The sequence below is a fragment of the Trachymyrmex cornetzi genome, unplaced genomic scaffold (genome assembly GCF_001594075.2).
Source record: "Trachymyrmex cornetzi isolate Tcor2-1 unplaced genomic scaffold, Tcor1.1 scaffold117, whole genome shotgun sequence".
Taxonomy (NCBI): domain Eukaryota; kingdom Metazoa; phylum Arthropoda; class Insecta; order Hymenoptera; family Formicidae; genus Trachymyrmex; species Trachymyrmex cornetzi.
Window position 1 is genome coordinate 1,583,267 of NW_017295730.1, and position 19,449 is coordinate 1,602,715.

The following is a 19,449-nucleotide window of genomic DNA, read 5'->3' on the forward strand; positions in this document are numbered from 1 at the left end:
TGGAGATGTAAAATACGATTCAGAGTAATATATTATTAGCGATATAGATCACATCACGATCATCACGATATTATTAAATGTTACAATCGACCGTCATTCGCGATCGGCGAGATGCAGACCGAGATGTCGGTGGCTTTATCGAGAGGGTGGTGTATTGTTGGAGATTTGGAGAAATTTTATAGAATGAATTATAAATGATAGGCACATGAAAAGCACACACACACACACTGCACGCACATACACACACACATATACACATACGCGTGTACGTGCGTTTCCGCGGCAATGTGGAAGGAAAGAAAGTCTCGAATACTCGTAATTCTTGCGATAAAAGATACATAATAGGCTGGCACCCGACGCAAGCTATTGTTGTATAAAGTAATTAATTATTGTAATTAAGATGACTGCCAAATCGCGTAATACTTGAGAATCCGCGCTCTTCGCGCGCCGCACTTAGCGCTAAACTCGTTTTCAACTTTTTGCCTATAATAAAAGGAAAAAAATCGCCTCGAATGTCATCGTGAACCGACAGTCGTCCGATCGCGTTTAATTAAATGCGGAAGCTCTGATATCGACGTCGCATAAACGTTTTAGGAAGAATCATTCCTACGATCGCGCGACACGAAAAAGTCCATAATAAACTGCATTTTAAACGAGCTGAGAACAATGTCACCCAGCGTGATCTCGATCGATCAATTCTGATCAATCGCCAGTACACCAACGATAACTGCCATTCAAATGGAACCACCAATGGAAATCAAAGGGAGTAATCTGCGAAATGCGGGGGAGTCTTTATTAATTTTTATGTTTTGTCTTGTACAGAGAGCCGGTCAAAAATCTACCATCATTTATTATATATAAACGAATAATAATATATTCTAAAAAATAAACTATACTTTATAAGAGATGAGATATAAATATTTTTAAGCACCTACGTAGTAACACACAAGCAGAAAGATATTTGGGTCTTTATTTTATTAGAAAATTAGTTATAATTTTAGTGAAACTGTTAATTTCGTCTTTTGAATTTTAACAATAAAAAAAGTTAATATTAATAAGTCCTTTGTTAAAAGAATTTGTTGTATCTTCAAAATATGTAATTTCAAACGCCTTATAATAAATTCTTCAAAAGTGAATTTCTGAGAAAATAAGTTTTACTTTAATTATTTGCATAATCAAAAACTTGTTATTGTCTAAACATTTTATCCAAGAAAATTAAGATCTAAATATCAGAAGGATATTTAAATCTTTTAATTTTTATTCCAACGGGATAATTCTTAATTATATATCAGTACTTTAGGAAGTGAATCTCTAGAGTCAAGATAAAAAAAATTCATGTGAATACCCGTATAAAATTATTAGATATTTTTTTTAATATTATAAATATGTGTGTAATTATAATACAAATACACATGTGCATTATAATTATATTATTCCATTTTGAATAATATTTTAAAATATCTAATAATGATTATATATATGCATATATTTTTTCTGAACTCTATAAATTCATTGCCTAAAATATTAATATAAACAATTAGGAAGCACTCTGTTTAATCTTGGATTTTTGACCGGCGTTACGGAGAAGTAATCTTATCAAGGATTTTCTCTCCCTTTTCGTAGCGTTTTTCCAAAACATACAGTACCAACTCCCCAAATAAAAGATTACTTTTATTGTCCGATTAGATACGTAAGTGCTCCCGCTCGAGCGTGTGTACGACGAATTTTGTCATTTTTGATAGTTTGCTATGTACATAAGAGTCTCTTCGATTATACCGCGCGATGACTATCGTGCGGCCTGTTAAACATTTGTGAGCCCGTTTTATGAGAAAGCCAACACTCGGCAAGACTGAAGCTGATGTTACACATGCTTATACACATACAAAGAGAAACACGTAAAGAGAAATATCCAGCAGAAATATACAAAATACACTCTGGCCGAGCGATATATCTGCGGCGTCTTGCGAAATAAGCGCCCAACGTACCCATGTGGAATCAACTTGAGTAATTTTATTATAAATATTTATGTATTTATATGTGTACACATATCCTCTCCAAATAAATGTAATATGTGTTTGAAAACTTGATCTTGATAATCGCAAAACACAATTCAACCACTTAAAAAAACATTGAGTTTGCAAAAGAAATTATAGCATTGAGTTATTAATTGATGACTTATTTTACATTACTGCATAATTATTATCATTGATTTAAAGATAAGAAACCCATACATTTAAAAGTTAATGCGATATGTAAAAATTAAAAAGTATAACTCGTTCAGAACTTACGTAAGTAGCTGGTAAGTTGTCAATATTGATAAATTAAACGACCCTTTATCACAAATCATAAAAAATTATTCATACTAGTATATTGCGGATTGTAAAAAGACGTAGAGCCTATTGCAAGTATCTTTATTACTTACTTTTTTTTATAATAATCACAACGCAATCCGCGTATTTATAAATCTATACAATGAGGATATTAGGAAAACGCAACAAGATACGCATAATGCGTTTCCTCAACTCGTGTGCTACAACAAATACTCTCACTCGATTCGTCTAAGCAAAAAAGCCATTAATTATCGCACTTGGCATGCAACCATGATAGACAGTATGTTTCTTCGTAAAATTAAATAATCAAAACAGTTCCATTGCGATATTCAATATTCAATATTCAAATACAATTGCTTTAATACAATTGTTAAAATTATTTGGCTTACCTCATCACAATCGGAATCAATGCTTTGATATTTCTATGCGGCCATATTAATATGTATTGTAATGTATATTGACTTAATATATATTATAATGCAAATTATAGAGTATATTACTATATTAAAATATAAATTATAATATAAATTAATATATATTATAATATATATTAATATGATACACGTGGAATGCAAAAATTGTTACTACTATTGATCCCTTTATCTCATAGAAATGTGATGAAATCGTTACTCTAAATTCATATATTTAGTCCCCTATTATTTAATCGTGAAGCTAAATTTTAGAGAGAAATATCGCATTTAATGATTTTTCGATTAGCATTCTCAAGGATCCAAAAAGTTTTACGTTGTGTTTAGGAAGAAAGTATTCTGTATAGTAAATTAAGGATATATTTTCTAGGGAGAAAATACTTTGGAATTCTCTCATCTAGATTTCGTAATTTCTGACATTAGATGCTTTCGCAAGCTTCGATTCTTTATTCGACGTCGTTAACTTGCAATATTCTGTTTATTTGGCTACAATTGGCATTAGCCTAATAACATAATTATAAATTATATACAAATAATATTACATAAATTCGTCCAACAGATTGTGCATACATAACCGGTACGGTTACTCAACAAATGTTCCACGCTAAGTTATGTTTCTGTTCATATTACAGTAACAGTTCAAATATTATAGTAACAAGGAAGGTAATACTTAGCATGGATGGAAAAATACAAATAGCAATCTTTCTTTTAGATCTTTATATGAAGAATATATTTTCATGTAAAAGTACTCATTCAAGTTATGCGTGATATTTACTGTTCGTTACTTTCCTTATTTCTTGCACAAGTATGACTAGCTCTCTACAGCTGTCTCCAGATTGTTATGGCCGCTTGCATTGTTCTAACATATGGTACCGTTCCAAACTTACGATAATTTAATTCCATTGAAACGAGATAATAATTATTTTAATCAGTTATTATTATATAAATTATATGTATAAGATTCAGCACCTTCTTTTGTTCTCGGAAGTCTTGTTTAAAAAATATTCTTACAAACGTACCTTAAGGCATCATTGCAAAAATAAAAAATCTAAGCAACGCTATTCTTATATTACAATATAGCTAAATTAAACCTGGATTTGAAATGCTTGTAATAATGAATAATTACAAGTCAAAGCTCATACAAATAGAGATGAGCTTTTGCTCCGACAGAGGTAAAGTATTTATATAAAAGACGAACAAACAGTGACATTTGTTCCAGAGAAGAGAATTTAACTGACCATTGCTCTGAGCATCTAATATGGAAATGGGAAATAATCTTTTATCATACATCATGTTTTAGAAATGGTTTTAACTAGTAATTTGATTCGGTTAGAAATTCTTAGGAATTATTTTTCAATCATTCCGTGTCAGCAACTTCTCTCCTAAGGCATGCACGATCCTCAAACGATTTGTAATCCATGACGATACTGATTGCTATTCCAACGCGCACAATCACAGATTTTTGACGTAGCGAAGACATTCTGCGACACCGTCGTATTCCCTGTCTCCCAGCTCTGACAGAGTCTAGACACGCTTCCGTTACATTCGTAAGAACACTCCGCAATGCGCGTCATGCTTTTCGTAGATCACATGGGAGCATAATCGAGTTGGACCGTGAGATGTCTAACGCCTGCCGCCTGGAAAATCTTTTGCGTTGTCATCACGACAGATTTGGGATCTACTTCTCTCGCCACCTCCAGTTTCAAACATCCGACGTACACATCCGAGCACAGAGTCCAAAAATGCGGTTCCTGCACACTGTAAACGCCAGGTATCTGCGTTACCTTGTTGTAGCACTGCGACAGAACATGATCCAGAGCTACCGGCTGTCTTTGCATAAGTATCTCCCACGATTCTTTCATCAATGAGATTACACTTAAAACTATCAATACTGCTATGAGCATAGAGCATATCGGATCGGCGATCATCCAGCCAAACATTTGCATCAGTACTGCCGATATGATAACTCCCACGGAGCCGAGAGTATCTGCAAGTATGTGCAAGAATACGCCCTTCATGATTTGCGAGTTTGTACCACTGAAGGACATTTCCATCTCAACATGATGGTCATAGTTATGATTCAAGAGAGAATATTCATGATTCTGAGAGTGAGAGTGACCGTGGTGTCCCCTCCCGCCATGACTATGACCATGGCTATGGCTATGACTATGTCCATGTCCATGTCCATGTTTAAATGCACATATCCCTACTAAATTCACTATCAATCCCAACACAGAGACGACGAAGAGCCTCTCGTGTTTAATCTCCGGTGGCTCGATGGCTCGTTCCACTGCCTCCGACATGATAAATAAGGCTATAAACAATAGGAGTAGTCCGTTCACGAAGCCACCTAACACTTCGGCTCTAACGTATCCATATGAATATCTGTCGTTTGCCCTCCACTTGGTGATGACGGATGCCGCTAAACCAAATAGCAGGCCAGTGCAGTCAAAGAACATGTGAAAACTGTCGGAGATGAGACCGAGACTGTTGGTCCATATTCCATATAGCAGCTCGACGAAGGCAAAGGACAGGTTGAGAATCAGGAACAAAAACAAGTTGCGGGTGTTCGGGTCGGAGAAGATAAGACGTTTCCAACTAAGCAGCTTCTCCTTGATCCTACTTCGGAAGTTGGAACGTGAGTCGCGTGGACTGTGAGAAAGGGGCAGCATCTTGGAATCACACTGATCCTACAGGCGTAAATCTGTCCTAAGGAGAAAATTTAGTGTCATGACAAGATGGATCAAAAAGTGAATAAAAGTAAACATCAGTATCAAAGTAAAATAAAGGCAACATTTCGGTATTAAAATAAAACATTAAAGCAACTAAAGTTTCTACATTAAAATAAAACAAAGATACTGAAGTAAAGCTTTGATATTAAAATAAAACAAAAATATCAAAGTAAAGCTTCAGTATTAAAAAATAAAACAAAGACACTAAAGTAAAGCTTCTGTATTAAAAAAATAAAACAAAGCTAGGACACTAAGATAAAGGTTCAGTATATTAAAAAATATAACAAAGATACTAGGGCAAGCTTTTGATAATAATACAAAAGCACCAAAATAAAGCTTCGCTAAAGCAAAGACATTCCGAATACGGTCGTGCCTTTCTTAGAAATTACATTGATATTTTTCACAATCTAAACAATAAAATGATCGTCTATATTTTCGTAAATGTGTATAGCTATATATGTACATATGTTGCCATAAGACACGCTGCTCTTGAGATAATACAAATCCAGAAATCACGTAAATTCTTAAATTAAAAGCAGACGCACATCTGTCTCAATCTGTCTGAACAAAGTAGTCAAAGGCTCTCGGAGTCTCTTCTGCAACACCAGGCACGAAGAGACAAAGCGTAGCGATTAATCAGACCAGTCGACATACGGTATTCCCAGCTGTTTGACACGCGTCAAGTTCCTAATTGGAGCAACACGTACAAACATGTGCGTGCATACATACGTATATTCACGCACGGCCACGTCCAACGTTCAGGATACTCTAACCTAACCTAACCTAATCCGCGCCCCGTGCGAGATTCACCTGTCGCGCTGCCAAGCCCGTCCCGTCGATGTCAATCCGATGTCCCGTACTGCATGCTGGCTGTCAGAGGTGCGGAGAACTGGATTGCGCGCGGCAGGAAGGTGCACTGTGGAGGAGTGTGGCCATGCCGCGTGGTCCCGGTCGATCGGTCGGTGAACGGGCAGAACAGGGCAGAACGGGAGGAACGAGAGCCGGCCGCGTCGCAATCAGGAACGAACGCGCGAAATTCAATTCGACGATGACAGTCGACGTTTCCCCTCGTGATTGTCAATACCGACGTCGACGACTCGCTTGACTCGCTTCCCCGCAATAAGGCCAATAAGTCCACGTCGCCGTGACTTCGATCAACGTAGTTGTCAGTAGTTGCTGGATCTGGGCCGGGAGGATAAATTGGCATAGATAGCGCGGCGATCGCTGTCGTCAGCGGAAGTGACGTTGCACGCCATGGCGAACAGTCTTCTTCCCTTTTCTTTTTCACGCGACAGCCACCATGGTAAGTTCACGTGTTAACTGTGCGATATTTTTGATGCGATCCCGTAAAAGTTCCATAGACATTACGTAGAGTATGAGAGTCTCGTGAAAAATGGTAAATTTTTATTAGATTGCGAGTTACGCGCCGGGTGCACCTTGTTTATATACGAAGAGCATTTCTTGTCATTCGATCCTCCACGTTGTTGTAGCAAATTTAATTTCCTTGCTTCGTTTTCTTGCTTTAGTTTGATAATGGTATAATATTTAATGCTAAAAACAAGATAATGGTTGTATTCAAAGAATATATTGAAATAACAGCTAGAGATTATCACATCAATAACATAACCTGTCTTTTTTTTCCTTCATACTTGAAATAAAGTTTGCCTGTCTGATATTTCTATAAACTTCAAACGATTTCTTTTTGCAAATTTCAATGCAAACGTGTCGTTCTCTTTCTTCAATCTCTCTTTGGGTTTTAAATATCACATTCATAGGCTACATTCAGAAATCTGTTCTCAGCTGAAAGTTTTATATATATTTTCTCTTTTCAATATGAAAAGAAATGTAAGTCGTGCAAGAAGTTCAGCTAAAGAGGACAAGCTCTCAGATAGAGTTATTATTATAGCACTGTTACTAGGGCTGGGACATATGAAGTACTGAAGTACTTTTATTTGAGAAACATGTAACATAATTATATTTTGTATTTCAAATACTAAGATTGACAATCAATCTTATTATTTGAATTATTAAATACAAAATACTTTCAATCTTTTTCGATTTGAGATACAAAGAAAGCACTAAAGAAGTAACAAGTTCAAACAATATATAAAATAATTAGTACCACTCCAAAATATCGAAGAGATCTTTTTGTTTTGTGCACATGTATAGATCTATATTTTTGTAAAATTTATGATGACCAGTTATTTTCTAGATAACTACTATGACAGTAAAATACTGATTTAATGAGTCTGACCATAACTCTTGGATACAATCAAATTTTATCTTTCGAACGTGTCTTATGTTTGATCTTTTATTATAGCCGCCTAAAAAGGATACGAAGAGTTCCTCTAAACAGCCTCAGAAGACCCAGAAGAAGAAGGAGGGTGGATCTGGTGGAAAGGCCAAAAAGAAGGTTTGTATATCTCGATATAACGTTCATGATGGATAATTTCAAGCAGTTAATCCCATTTGATATGCATTTTTCAACTTGAATAGTTATGGAAGTAAAAACTGATTTAATGAGTCTAATGAAATTTGATTAGATTTTTTCTTATTATTTTTAATGTGATGTTAAAATTGTTTTGATATAATGTTCTCTTTCTTCGTATTCTTGCAGAAGTGGTCCAAAGGAAAAGTACGTGATAAGTTAAACAATCAAGTACTCTTCGACAAACTCACATATGAGAAGTTGTTGAGAGAAGTACCGCAATACAAATTGATTACTCCATCGATTGTTAGCGAAAGGTTAAAAATTAGGGGATCTCTCGCAAGACGGGCACTGATAGAACTCCAGCAGAAAGGCTTCATCAAGCAAGTCGTGCAGCATCATGCACAACTTATCTATACACGTACTACTAAGGGAGATGACCCAGCAGTATAATATGTAAACATCAATTTAATAAAAAAAAATTTTAAGCCAAGTTATAATTCTCTATTTTTCTAATCATGTTTACAATCTATTAACTAAATAGTGTTTTCATAATTGCAAATATTATTTGATGATAAAATTTAATTTATTTCAGTATTAAAAATATTTTTTGTGTATAGTAATCCACATATTGGATAGTTCAAAAATTAGTTAAAAAATCAATGAAAACCCATAATAAAAGAATTACTTCATTCTTGAATAATTTCTAAATAAAATACTTTTACATACACCACCACCATTTTTCTAATAGTAGTCGCGTTGAAAGTGAAAAATCAAATATTTTGCACAATATATCGTAATAAATTAATTTGTTGGAATGTCTTTATTTACATTTAACATGGATTGACAAATTGTACTAAAATAGGCGATATTTTTTTTATATTACTGTACATTAGTAAGTGCACTATAATTCCATGTACATATTTCCTTGTATCACACCATCCACCACACATCTCCAATAAAAATGGATAAAAGACTAATAATTACATTTTCATGAATAATCTTCGGCTTTTTACCAATTATTTTGTGAATATCAATTTATGAAACTATTGAACCTGTAAAACAATTATTTTGACATATATTCCAAGAAAAAGAAAGTGACATGTCTTATTTTTGATGGCATAATTCAAGATGGCTGTAAGAAGGAAATATATAGTTCTATAAGCAAGTTAAGAAGCAGGATTTCATTTTTCAATCGTTATAAAAAATGTTACAAAAAGGCAGAAAAGTTATATCTAAATAAATTTATCATTTTATTACATTTTAGTATAACAAAAAATAAGTTTTGTCTTATATCAAAGAACAGTATTCATATTAATACATAGAATTTGGCAATTATATTTATAGATAACTGGTAGGAAAAATTAGCAGAAAATAGGAAATAAAACTTAATTAAAAAATGAATTCTATAACTTGTTCAATTTATTCTAAAACCATACAAAACTTTCAACAAATCTACTATTTTCTACTTTATTTATACTATTCATATTTTTTATCATACAGACCGTTCTCCATATTAACTCTCTGAGGTATTTTTATTGAAACGTCTTAAATCTCTGATTTAAAACTTGATATTTTAGGATACGTATTTGCATCAGGGATAACATTTTATTGTATCCACTCGATGTGTACCCGTGTTATTTGAGTTCTATAATTCCTTATAGAAGGATAATTATTATTAGTGCTTTCCAACAAGCAACACAGTGTGACAGTGATCATGTCATCTTCATTTAACATTGACAAATAACAAGGATATAATGATTCACTGTGTTACACTGTATCATGTGTCTCTTGCTGGAAACCACCCTATTTCTATTCTCAATATCACAGTATCCTATTGTCAAACATAGTTATCTAAGTCAGGTAATCGATTTGTGTGCGTATGCCATTGATCATTAGCATTGTGCTTTTGATTTTTAAATAATTCCGGTTTAGAGTCAATTAGATTTTGTATCTTACACAAATCTATACTCACTTTGATACAAAATTCATTATTTTTTATCCTAGTCTCACCATTACGACGTACAGTATTTTCTTGAAACGCTATGCATTGAATGAACTTTTTAGAATTGCACGCATCGATCTGCTTACTTAGGATACTATGTTCATTAAACCTTGTAATATTCGAGACACGCGTGGCGTTCCGGTTATTAATCTTCGAACTGACGTTCATACTATTTAAATTTTTTAAACCGTTCTGTGATGTCGGAGAATCGTCTGTATGATCATTACCAATTTTATCATCATCAGTATGTTGACTCAGAACAGTGATATCATTTTGCGATATTTTCTCAATGTTTTTATTCATATTAACATTTAAATCAAAATCAACACTGTGTACTATTCTATTAGTCTCCTTGAAAAATAGTTGAGTCCTGGACCTTTCTTCTGTATGTACAGAAATTACACTGTGCATAGACGCTTGTTTATGTTGCTGTACAGTTTCTAAACTAACTCGTGAACCTTGGTTCGAAATAAGCGGTACAATAGTATCTACATTCGTATTGCAAACTGTTCGATTTAATACACTTACATTACTATCACTTGGAACGAGACACGTCTCACTGTCATTCTCATCCTTAAAACAGTTATTCATTACACTGCCAACATTATTTGTCAAGTTTATATTGTCTAATGTATCGTTATGCGGGAGTACTCTAGATCTGATCGGATTTAAATTCTCTTTAGCATCATCCCGACCATGCGCTATGTACATTTTGTCATTAATTGAAAAATTTTCATTTTTCAAACAACAAAAAAGCTTGTCGGAACATTGTCTCTCAGTTGTAATATTGTCGGTATAATCCGAACTGCACGAAGCTTCACGAGATGCAATGGTAGACATTTCTTTTGCCTCCCGTGATGCAGCTACACCTGCCAATCTCTTACTTTCCTTGAGGTTCTTCATCGAAATATTTACGGAGAACGTATCATATAAAATCATCTAAGCAAAAAAATATAATTAAATTAATGCATGACAAAAATTGGTAAATAAAGCCTAAGACAATTTCAAATCATAGACAAGAAACAAGGAACAGATTTAAAAAACCGTGTATATAGTTCTTGATAAGTTGAATCTATTATTCTGTGTTCTTACTGCCTGAACTTCTCAATTGTATCTCAAGTTTTATTGTTTGTTGTTATCAATAAAATCTATTAAAACATACTTCAATATTGTTCGATGTACAGACTCGAAACTTCAGGTCCTGTAGATCCACGTAATGCGGTATCAGTCCAGGTCGATGACATGTGGTATGGTTGTTAGTGATTTGTGGGAAGACACTGCAGGTTGCGATAGATCTTTGACGGGCAATGGTTTGTTTGTCGAAGACACTATATGGTAATAAATTAATATTAATGCACGAAAGATTTCATCATTCATAGATAGAATTCAATTTTCATTCTTTTTCATCGTGTTGATTTGTCAATCATTTACACTCACAAGTAAACCTACCTTTGTGTGACTCGCCGATTTCATTGAAACTTTGCACACTTGTAGAGTAGGCAAAAATAATAGATACGTATTTTTTTTTATCGGCAATGGTCAACATTAAAGGGGTGAAATCGACCCCTAAAGTTGAGGGTATTAGGGCATCGTCATGATGTTTCACATAAAAGTAATGTACCGATCAACACGAAACTATTACAAAATGTTTTTTATGTTAGATAGTAAAGTTTACATGTCCGACTTTCCATGTACCCTTGTTGCGGGAGGTAAACCACCCTTCTCGTAAGGAATAATTGTTATGACGAATGGATGACGAAAGTCTATTAACATTTTTATTTATAGTCTGATCTACCTATCTAATCTTATTTTATTAAAAAATAAAAAACACCAAAAAATAATAGTGTTCTGCTTTAGTTTTTAGATAGATAGATCAGACTATAGATAAAAATGTCAATAGACTTTCGTCACCCATTCGTCATAACAATTATTCCTTACGAGAAGGGTGGTTTATCTCCCGCAACAAGGGTGCATGGAAAGTCGGACATGTAAACTTTACTATCTAACATAAAAAACATTTTGTAATAGTTTCGTGTTGATCGGTACATTACTTTTATGTGAAACATCATGACGATGCCCTAATACCCTCAACTTTAGGGGTCGATTTCACCCCTTTAATGTTGACCATTGCCGATAAAAAAAAATACGTATCTATTATTTTTGCCTACTCTACAAGTGTGCAAAGTTTCAATGAAATCGGCGAGTCACACAAAGGTAGGTTTACTTGTCAGAGAAAAATTTCTTCGATTTGTGAATGTCATTTCTTGAAATCAAGTAAATTATAAAGTTAATATAAATTGAAAAAAATCGTTTCTTTCGTTGATTTTTTAAGTTGAAATAAAAATATCTCTGAGGGGAAAATAAACTTAAAGGTTTTTTTACTTCAACTTAAAAAATCAACGAAAGAAACGATTTTTTCAATTTATATAACTTTTTTCTAGGTGTACAAACTTACAACAGGGATCGAAGTTGGTCGTTGAACACTTAAAAATGTACTCACCTGTGGGAATAATTTGGTGGGTCAGCTTTCTTACAGTTGATAGATTCAGTCTCGACAGGTCTGGTGCCTGCATCCCCGTCACACTGTTAGAATCGCAAGATATACACTGGAGAAGAGGTACGGGGAAACCGATTTACAACAACTCATACTCCCCGTACCGTGTTTCTTACCCAAATATATTTTTATTTTACTTAATTAAAAACGCGGTATCTTCACGAAGATTTATTGTATAAAAATATTTTAATGCTAATCGTACTAATAATGATATTTTAGTTCCGGAAGTTTATTTTATATACATTTTATGAAACATTTCTAGTTTTCGGCTGGATATTCAACATGATAATTGTTGAAATTCTTGAATTACTTACGTTCTTCTTATGTGTCGTCTTATTTGTGGAAATGTTCTCATTACTGGGTGTACTAGTAGGAACATCTTTCCTTGATGCAGCTTCTTGTTGATTTACTGTTACTATTTGTTTGTCGCTCAGAATAGGCGCAGTTATATTGGTCATTACTGGTTGATTTACAAGCAGAGGATTGCTAAGTACTGTTGAGTTACTAAGCACAGTGATATTATCTGTCACACGCGGTAGAATTACGCTATTCGATGGTATAGCGTACAAGTTTGTTTCATTTCTTCCATCATTCTGATTAATTGTCGTAAAATTCGGGTTAGGTATTTGTTGAATATAATAACTACTAATTGGCAACAAAACTGGATTATTCTTGGTGAAAGTTACAAATTCTGTCGTATTTGCTTGTGTGATACGATTTTCGTTCCTCTGGTTTAGATTAGCATGTACAGTGTTTCCTTCCAAATTTGATAAAATTTGATTCATATGTTGCACATCATTCCCCTTAATTTGTATATAATTGTGTTGTGAAGATAAATTATTTGCTGGATTATTACTTAACAGCGGAATGAACTTGTTTGCAGATGTTCTTTCATTTTGCTGCCTATCTGTATTATTTGTACTATTTTTTGCATCATTTTGAGTATTATCTGTCTCACTTCTATCAGGTATTGTAGCTCCGACTCGAGAACATGTTTCATGCAACCTTTCGTCGAAACTATTTCTTTTGATCTTCTTGCAGTTGTTAATGTTACTCGCTGAAAAATATAATATAACATTATCAATCATAGTACAATCATAATATATAAACTTCCTTTTCTTTCTCTCCATAAATTACCTTCGTGCATACTACGCTTCGACGAGACAGAGGTAACGAGTTGTTCCAATGTTTCATTTATAAAAAGAGGCGAGGTATTAGTAGTATTCGCATGTAATGTGATATTGTCACATATAACATCAGGTACACTTTCGAACACTTCAGGTGGCAGGGAAACAACATTAGTAATTTTGATATTCATAAATGACGTTCCGCTTGTTTCTTCCGTGTCCGTTTTCACATCGTTTGAATTAATTAGACCTAATGTAGATTCTTGTGACATAACTACATCGATTTGGTCCTTGGAGATGGTAGATTCGGTTTTCTTCGAAACTTCTCTTTCTGATGCAATAGGTTTTGATAAATCGATATAATCCTTTTCTGATAAATCAATTGTAGCTACAATTTGGCTCTTAGATGCCACTATTGCATTTAACTTCTTCGATGTTGATGTGCTAGGAAGACACAAACTGCCAAATTGTGTAGGCTGCTTCATGTGTACAGGTGAAAGATTCGTTTTTTGTGTTAATGTAATAAGCTGTAATAAAAGCAAATTAAATCAATATCATTAAGCAGTAAATTTACAATAATATATATAATTTTGTTTTAACGAAAATTCGATGCTTTTAATCATAAATTTATTAAAAGCATAGTTCAAATTTTTTAAATTTCCCTTTCAATGTATTCTAATTAAGTAATCATTTACTTCCACATCATCGTCATCACTTTCAATTATGATAACATCCGTCTTCTGAATCGGCTGAGATTTTTCATCATTTTTGCTGGGGAACCGTTTTTCTTTCTGGAAGCTATCTTCCTTACTTTCTCGCTGAAGAATATTTTCTTTACTTTCCATACTTTCTTTACTTATCGATGGCTTCTTCTTCGCATCATCATTTTTTGATAAGGATTCATTTTTTGATAATGGTTCATCTTTCGTACTAGTTTCAATAGCAGCTATATTCTTTTCAAGCACGGTACTTGTTAAGTCCAACCTGTTAAGTAACATAGTACATTACATCTAGGCAAAAATATCCTATAAAATTGAAATATTTTCTATCGTTATCATAATCTATTATCGTTATTATTAACCATTGGCCTAGCTTGATCATTTGCTGTTGTAATTTAAAAGAACGTGGACCAGGTCGCAAATTAATATTATCCAGAATAGACTCCAAGGAAGAAGTGGAAGATGAATCGGTCAAGGCGCACGGCATAGGGAAGTCAGTTCCTACAGAGATATCTGTATCACTATCCAAATCTGAGTCTGAATCTGAATCTGAGTCTGAATTCAAATCTGAATCAGAATCCCTATTTTGACTAGTACTAAAAGAAAGAAAAAAAGATATATAAATTTTAGACATGTTAAATGTGCAAGATGTATTTGTTCGATTATAACAGTCCAAGATAAACATTTTAGGAATTTTCTACCATTTGTAAGATAAAAAAATAGACACGATGCATACCTGCTTATTGCAGAACTGTTGCCTAGTTTTACACGATCTTTACCTTTATAAAAAAAAAAAAAATATATATATATATATATATGAGACAAATGTCATAATTACATGCATCTCTCTTTTACAACATGCTTACTTAATATGGATGTACATTCTTCGCATTCCCACACCGGATTAGCCCACTTCAGCTGCCCGCAAAACATATGGATACCTTGTGAACCGCAAGTACGACATAGGGCCAATTCCCATTTACTATATATTTCAAAAATATTTTATATTTCTTGTATAGCACACAGCTTTAATATCGTTATAAGCAACTATTACTTACGCGTTAGTACTTGTATACTTCCTTCCCTTTGGACAAAGACATTTCGGTGCATCGCACTGATCATGCCTATATAAAAGATCTTCAAATGCATTTGGTTCCAATTCCCACGAAGCATCTCTAATTATATAAAAAAATTCTTATATGCCGTTATGTATTTTATACGCTCTTTGTATATATAACGAATTAAAAAGTATATAGCACTAATAGTAAATATTAATCTAAAAATAAGTTTATGCATGTTTCTACTAATTTACACCAACAACTGAGTTTACAAAACTTAACGAGTTGTAAAGAAAGTACAAATAAATGACTGCTGAATTTTGTTTTGCCATACTTACTGACTTGGCACGAAAATACCGTATTCTAACATAGATTTTTGAAAATCTTTTTTATTGTTACATAAGGGACACTTGAAAAAATATCCTGCACTTAATGCAAGTTGCTGAAAAATGAGAGATCGTCTTGGATATATAAATCTGTATTCATATTAAAAAAATATTACGTATAAAGCCATATTAAGACTAACCTGAACACAAATGCGATGAAACCATGCATCTTTTTTACAGCAGGGAGCCCATAATGTTTTCACAAAGTCATTAGTATTAACTTTATCATAACAAATATAACACATTACATCTACCGCGGCAGCCTGCTTTAGAACCTGTTCATCGATCTTTTGTTTCGGCCTGTGGTTTATGCAATACGATCTGAAACATTCCAAATAACTTATTCGATGATCACTACAATCGTAATCGATCAGTCAATTTGGTATTTTTCCTTTACCTAAATTCACCGAAAAACTGATGCAGAGAACCAGCTTTCATGCCACAAGGAAAATGAAAGATCCGTTTGCATCTTACGTTACAACAACCTAAAGTAGCACCTTGCTTTCTGCAGTACGAGCATACCTAAAATCATTAAAATCTCATTCATTAGAACGTTTAAGTTTAACAAGCACAGATATAATAGTAAAATACTCAATTTGTAACAAAAATATACTTTTTATATGTTAAAGGAGTATGAAATATACTATTAACTTTATTTACTTACAAAATTGTAACTTGAACTTATAAGAAAAGATCCCCAACTCGAAAATTCAAAAAATTATGAAACTTTGGCAGAACTGATGCTTTCCATTTGGTGAAACAAGTCAACACAAGTATCGTTCTTAATCTTTGTTACTCATGGATTGCAAAGAAAAATAAAATGTTTGTGTCGACATGTGTCATTAAGGAGGTTGTAAGGCAAATGCAATATGTTAAGAACTACTTGAAAAAATTACAGACTATTCTAAATTTCATTTAATAATAATACAAAAAAATTAAAATGTGTCTCAATGTCAAATCGAGTCTAAACACTAGGTATAGTTGTGTGTCAAATTCTTTATTGTGTTAAAATATATGTTTCGATCCTTGTATCGGATCCTTATCAATATTTCTTAGTTACTACGTTACATCAATGTGCTCCCTAGAACACTACATTATCAAAAGTTATTTACCAGTGATGGTTTAATTATGAATGCAGTTATAAATTAAAATTGATATTCATATATTTTAACACAATAAAGAATTTGACACACAACTATACCTAGTGTTTAGACTCGATTTGGCATTGAGACACATTTTGATTTATTCATACGGGTCAATATAATCAAGGAATTTTCATATTAATACAAAAAAAATAGAAACAATTGACCATCTGGATCAAAAGTTATTTAAATAAGTAGTAATATTTTTTTAATTTGTACTCTAATATAAATATATGAAAATGTATTATAAAATAATGATAAAAATCTCAATTTTTTTATATAAATACTCTAGGAATTAAACAATATTTTTGTAAAGTTATCTTGAGATGCAGACATTAATTGTTCAGTAAATAAATAAAATTTGTTATTTGTTATAAACTAATGGTGAATCTCAATGAAACTTTGCATAAGGCATGTTTAGTGCTTAATATATTTATATTAAAACATTTAGATTTTTCTTATTATTTTAACAATTTTTGTTTATAACAATAAAACTAATAACAAATAAAATAAATAACCTATAAAAATGTGTTGCTCAATAAAACCAGAATGTTATGAACACAACTTTCAAATGTATGTAGTTTATTTAAAGCGAAAATATTAATATATGTGTTTTATGCCCTTACAACCTCCTTAAATGGAAAGCATCCATTATGATATTTTTAATATATGTACCAATCTCTTTCCCCTGCGAAGTTCCTTTTGTATATCTTCAGCAAGGAATCCAAGTATGCCTTCGTCATCATTTCCTTTCTGTTCCATGTTTGAGGACAAGAGCTGAAAGAAAATTTGTATGATTAATATCCATTTCCACCAATGTAGATTAATCTTGATTCAACTTAGAGCTTTTTTTACCAACTCCGATTAATGTTAATCGATGGTTGACTCAACTGCCACAATGTGAGAACTAAACAGTTTGTCTCAAAAAATACATTAAACTGCTGTTAGTACCTCTGCAAGTCGATCATTAATCAATTTAATTAGAAGTTGGTAAAAAAAACCCTTACGTTTAATCTTTCTAATTTTGAAAATTAGAAAATGATGAACAGTAAGTTGAAACGAGATTAAAGTTAATCTATATTGATGAAAATGGACATAAGTAGACAAAAAACAATAATTTTGAAAATATTCCTATCTCTCTAGTGTTTGTCTCGAAATCTGTTTTCTATAGCTGAACTAGTATACACTTTTGAAACAGATTTATGTTTAATATTTGGTGAAAATTCTACTACATTAAACAGACATCTTTTAACCTTACCGTACTAATATGGGTAACTAGTGACCGAGTGATTTCTGTTCGTACAAGTTTCTTTGAGTCTTTCGGTAATTCTAAATTATAATACATTTTATTATATATTTTCCAAAATAAAGAATCAATATTTATTCTAGAAAGTTGAAAGTATGTTGATGAATTTTTAAAGATTTTTTGAATTATTTTAAAGAGGTGAAAAAACGAAGAGATTCTAGTGACCCTTGATAGTATGGATGAGGCACCAAATTGTACATGGTACGTTAAGGATTAAACCTAGATATCTTTTGGACATGCTCATAAAAGTAAAGATCAGATAGACCAGCGTCTTGATATATTGAAGATTATTATCGCAACATCGAAAACCTACCAAACAATAATAGTGGGTGACAATTCCATTGTGCTCGTACATCTTTCCATATTCCAGCTCATTGTCCTCAGCCAAATTGCAGAAGGAACAGACCAGAGGATGAACCTTAGAAGAGGAGGGCCTGTTCCTCGAGGACATTGTATTTCAATGACAGAAGCAAAAGCTCGCGAACAGTCACAGCCGAACGATGAACGGTGACAACGCAATGGCAAGCTCGAGCATCTCACTGTCACAACAAAATCTGCTAACCGTGCTGTGACATGAACGCGACACAAATATGCCGCGAATGACGGTTTGGTATGCTTATCTAGCAGATCTAATGGAGATGGAGACTCCAGTGTTCACTTCGTAAACGCGTCATCGTATATGGCGTACGTACAACAATTATACTATGAAAGAATCACAAAAGTCGCAAGTCAGAACGTGATTTTTCTCCAGAATTGCTCAAAATTTTCAAAATCGTTGAGCTACTCACGTGGAGGGGGCAAACGAGAGCCACAAACAAAAGCGCCTTGAATCTGAACAGCGTTAATAGTGTTAATAACCGTTCCATTAAGTTCCAATGCGGCTGACAAGAACAGCGATCGACAGTAATCGAGGCACTTTAATTCTACGAACTGCTACTACTGACAGTACCAATCACTACGGTAATTTGATTAGTCTCTGTACTCTTATCAGGTTCGAGATTTAACAACGAGGAAAATCATCTTTTCCTCAGATTTTCGTCTCATTCACGTGGGGCATACGATCTTTTAAATATATATGCGCCTATGACGTGGATTAACTTGTATCAACTTACTCCATTAATTTGGAGGGAAAACGAAGCTTGACGAAACTGTTGATCATTCGTCACTGATTGGTTGCGATGAAGCAGTTGTGAAGAATACGCATTTCTCATTTGTTGTCTCGCGAATCAACAAC

At 33.3% G+C, this 19,449-nt stretch overlaps 4 protein-coding genes across 7 annotated transcripts; 1 reads left to right on the top strand and 3 right to left on the bottom strand.

The window, feature by feature from the left end:
* Nucleotides 1-3,838: 3,838 nt before the first annotated feature.
* ZnT86D (solute carrier family 30 member 7) lies at nucleotides 3,839-6,378 on the bottom strand. Of its 4 annotated transcripts, none has more exons than XM_018514627.1 (2): nucleotides 6,036-6,163; nucleotides 3,839-5,462 (listed from the first exon to the last, which is right to left on the bottom strand). In XM_018514627.1, the coding sequence occupies exon 2, from the start codon at nucleotides 5,428-5,430 to the stop codon at nucleotides 4,345-4,347; it is 1,086 nt and encodes a 361-aa protein (XP_018370129.1). In that variant the 5' UTR covers nucleotides 5,431-5,462; nucleotides 6,036-6,163; the 3' UTR covers nucleotides 3,839-4,344. The 4 variants fall into 4 exon arrangements, with proteins under 4 accessions (XP_018370129.1, XP_018370124.1, XP_018370119.1 ...); XM_018514622.1 differs by having other exon boundaries at nucleotides 3,839-5,467; XM_018514617.1 differs by lacking the exon at nucleotides 6,036-6,163 and adding an exon at nucleotides 6,301-6,375 and having other exon boundaries at nucleotides 3,863-5,462.
* On the bottom strand, nucleotides 6,319-6,709 carry LOC108765785 (uncharacterized). Its single transcript, XM_018514637.1, has one exon. The coding sequence runs from the start codon at nucleotides 6,695-6,697 to the stop codon at nucleotides 6,332-6,334; it is 366 nt and encodes a 121-aa protein (XP_018370139.1). The 5' UTR covers nucleotides 6,698-6,709; the 3' UTR covers nucleotides 6,319-6,331.
* Nucleotides 6,710-6,729: 20 nt separating this feature from the next.
* Nucleotides 6,730-8,412, top strand: RpS25 (ribosomal protein S25). The gene is made up of 3 exons (XM_018514641.1): nucleotides 6,730-6,793; nucleotides 7,811-7,903; nucleotides 8,108-8,412. Exons 1-3 carry the CDS (start codon nucleotides 6,791-6,793, stop codon nucleotides 8,369-8,371), a joined length of 360 nt encoding a protein of 119 aa, XP_018370143.1. The 5' UTR covers nucleotides 6,730-6,790; the 3' UTR covers nucleotides 8,372-8,412.
* Nucleotides 8,413-9,428: 1,016 nt separating this feature from the next.
* On the bottom strand, nucleotides 9,429-19,286 carry LOC108765756 (probable GPI-anchored adhesin-like protein PGA55). Its single transcript, XM_018514603.1, has 15 exons — nucleotides 18,529-19,286; nucleotides 17,585-17,686; nucleotides 16,165-16,289; nucleotides 15,908-16,088; nucleotides 15,720-15,823; nucleotides 15,382-15,498; nucleotides 15,190-15,305; nucleotides 15,060-15,102; nucleotides 14,686-14,919; nucleotides 14,300-14,588; nucleotides 13,615-14,131; nucleotides 12,792-13,534; nucleotides 12,424-12,506; nucleotides 11,086-11,251; nucleotides 9,429-10,862 (listed from the first exon to the last, which is right to left on the bottom strand). Exons 1-15 carry the CDS (start codon nucleotides 18,664-18,666, stop codon nucleotides 9,759-9,761), a joined length of 4,062 nt encoding a protein of 1,353 aa, XP_018370105.1. The 5' UTR covers nucleotides 18,667-19,286; the 3' UTR covers nucleotides 9,429-9,758.
* Between the last annotated feature and the right edge of the window lie 163 nt (nucleotides 19,287-19,449).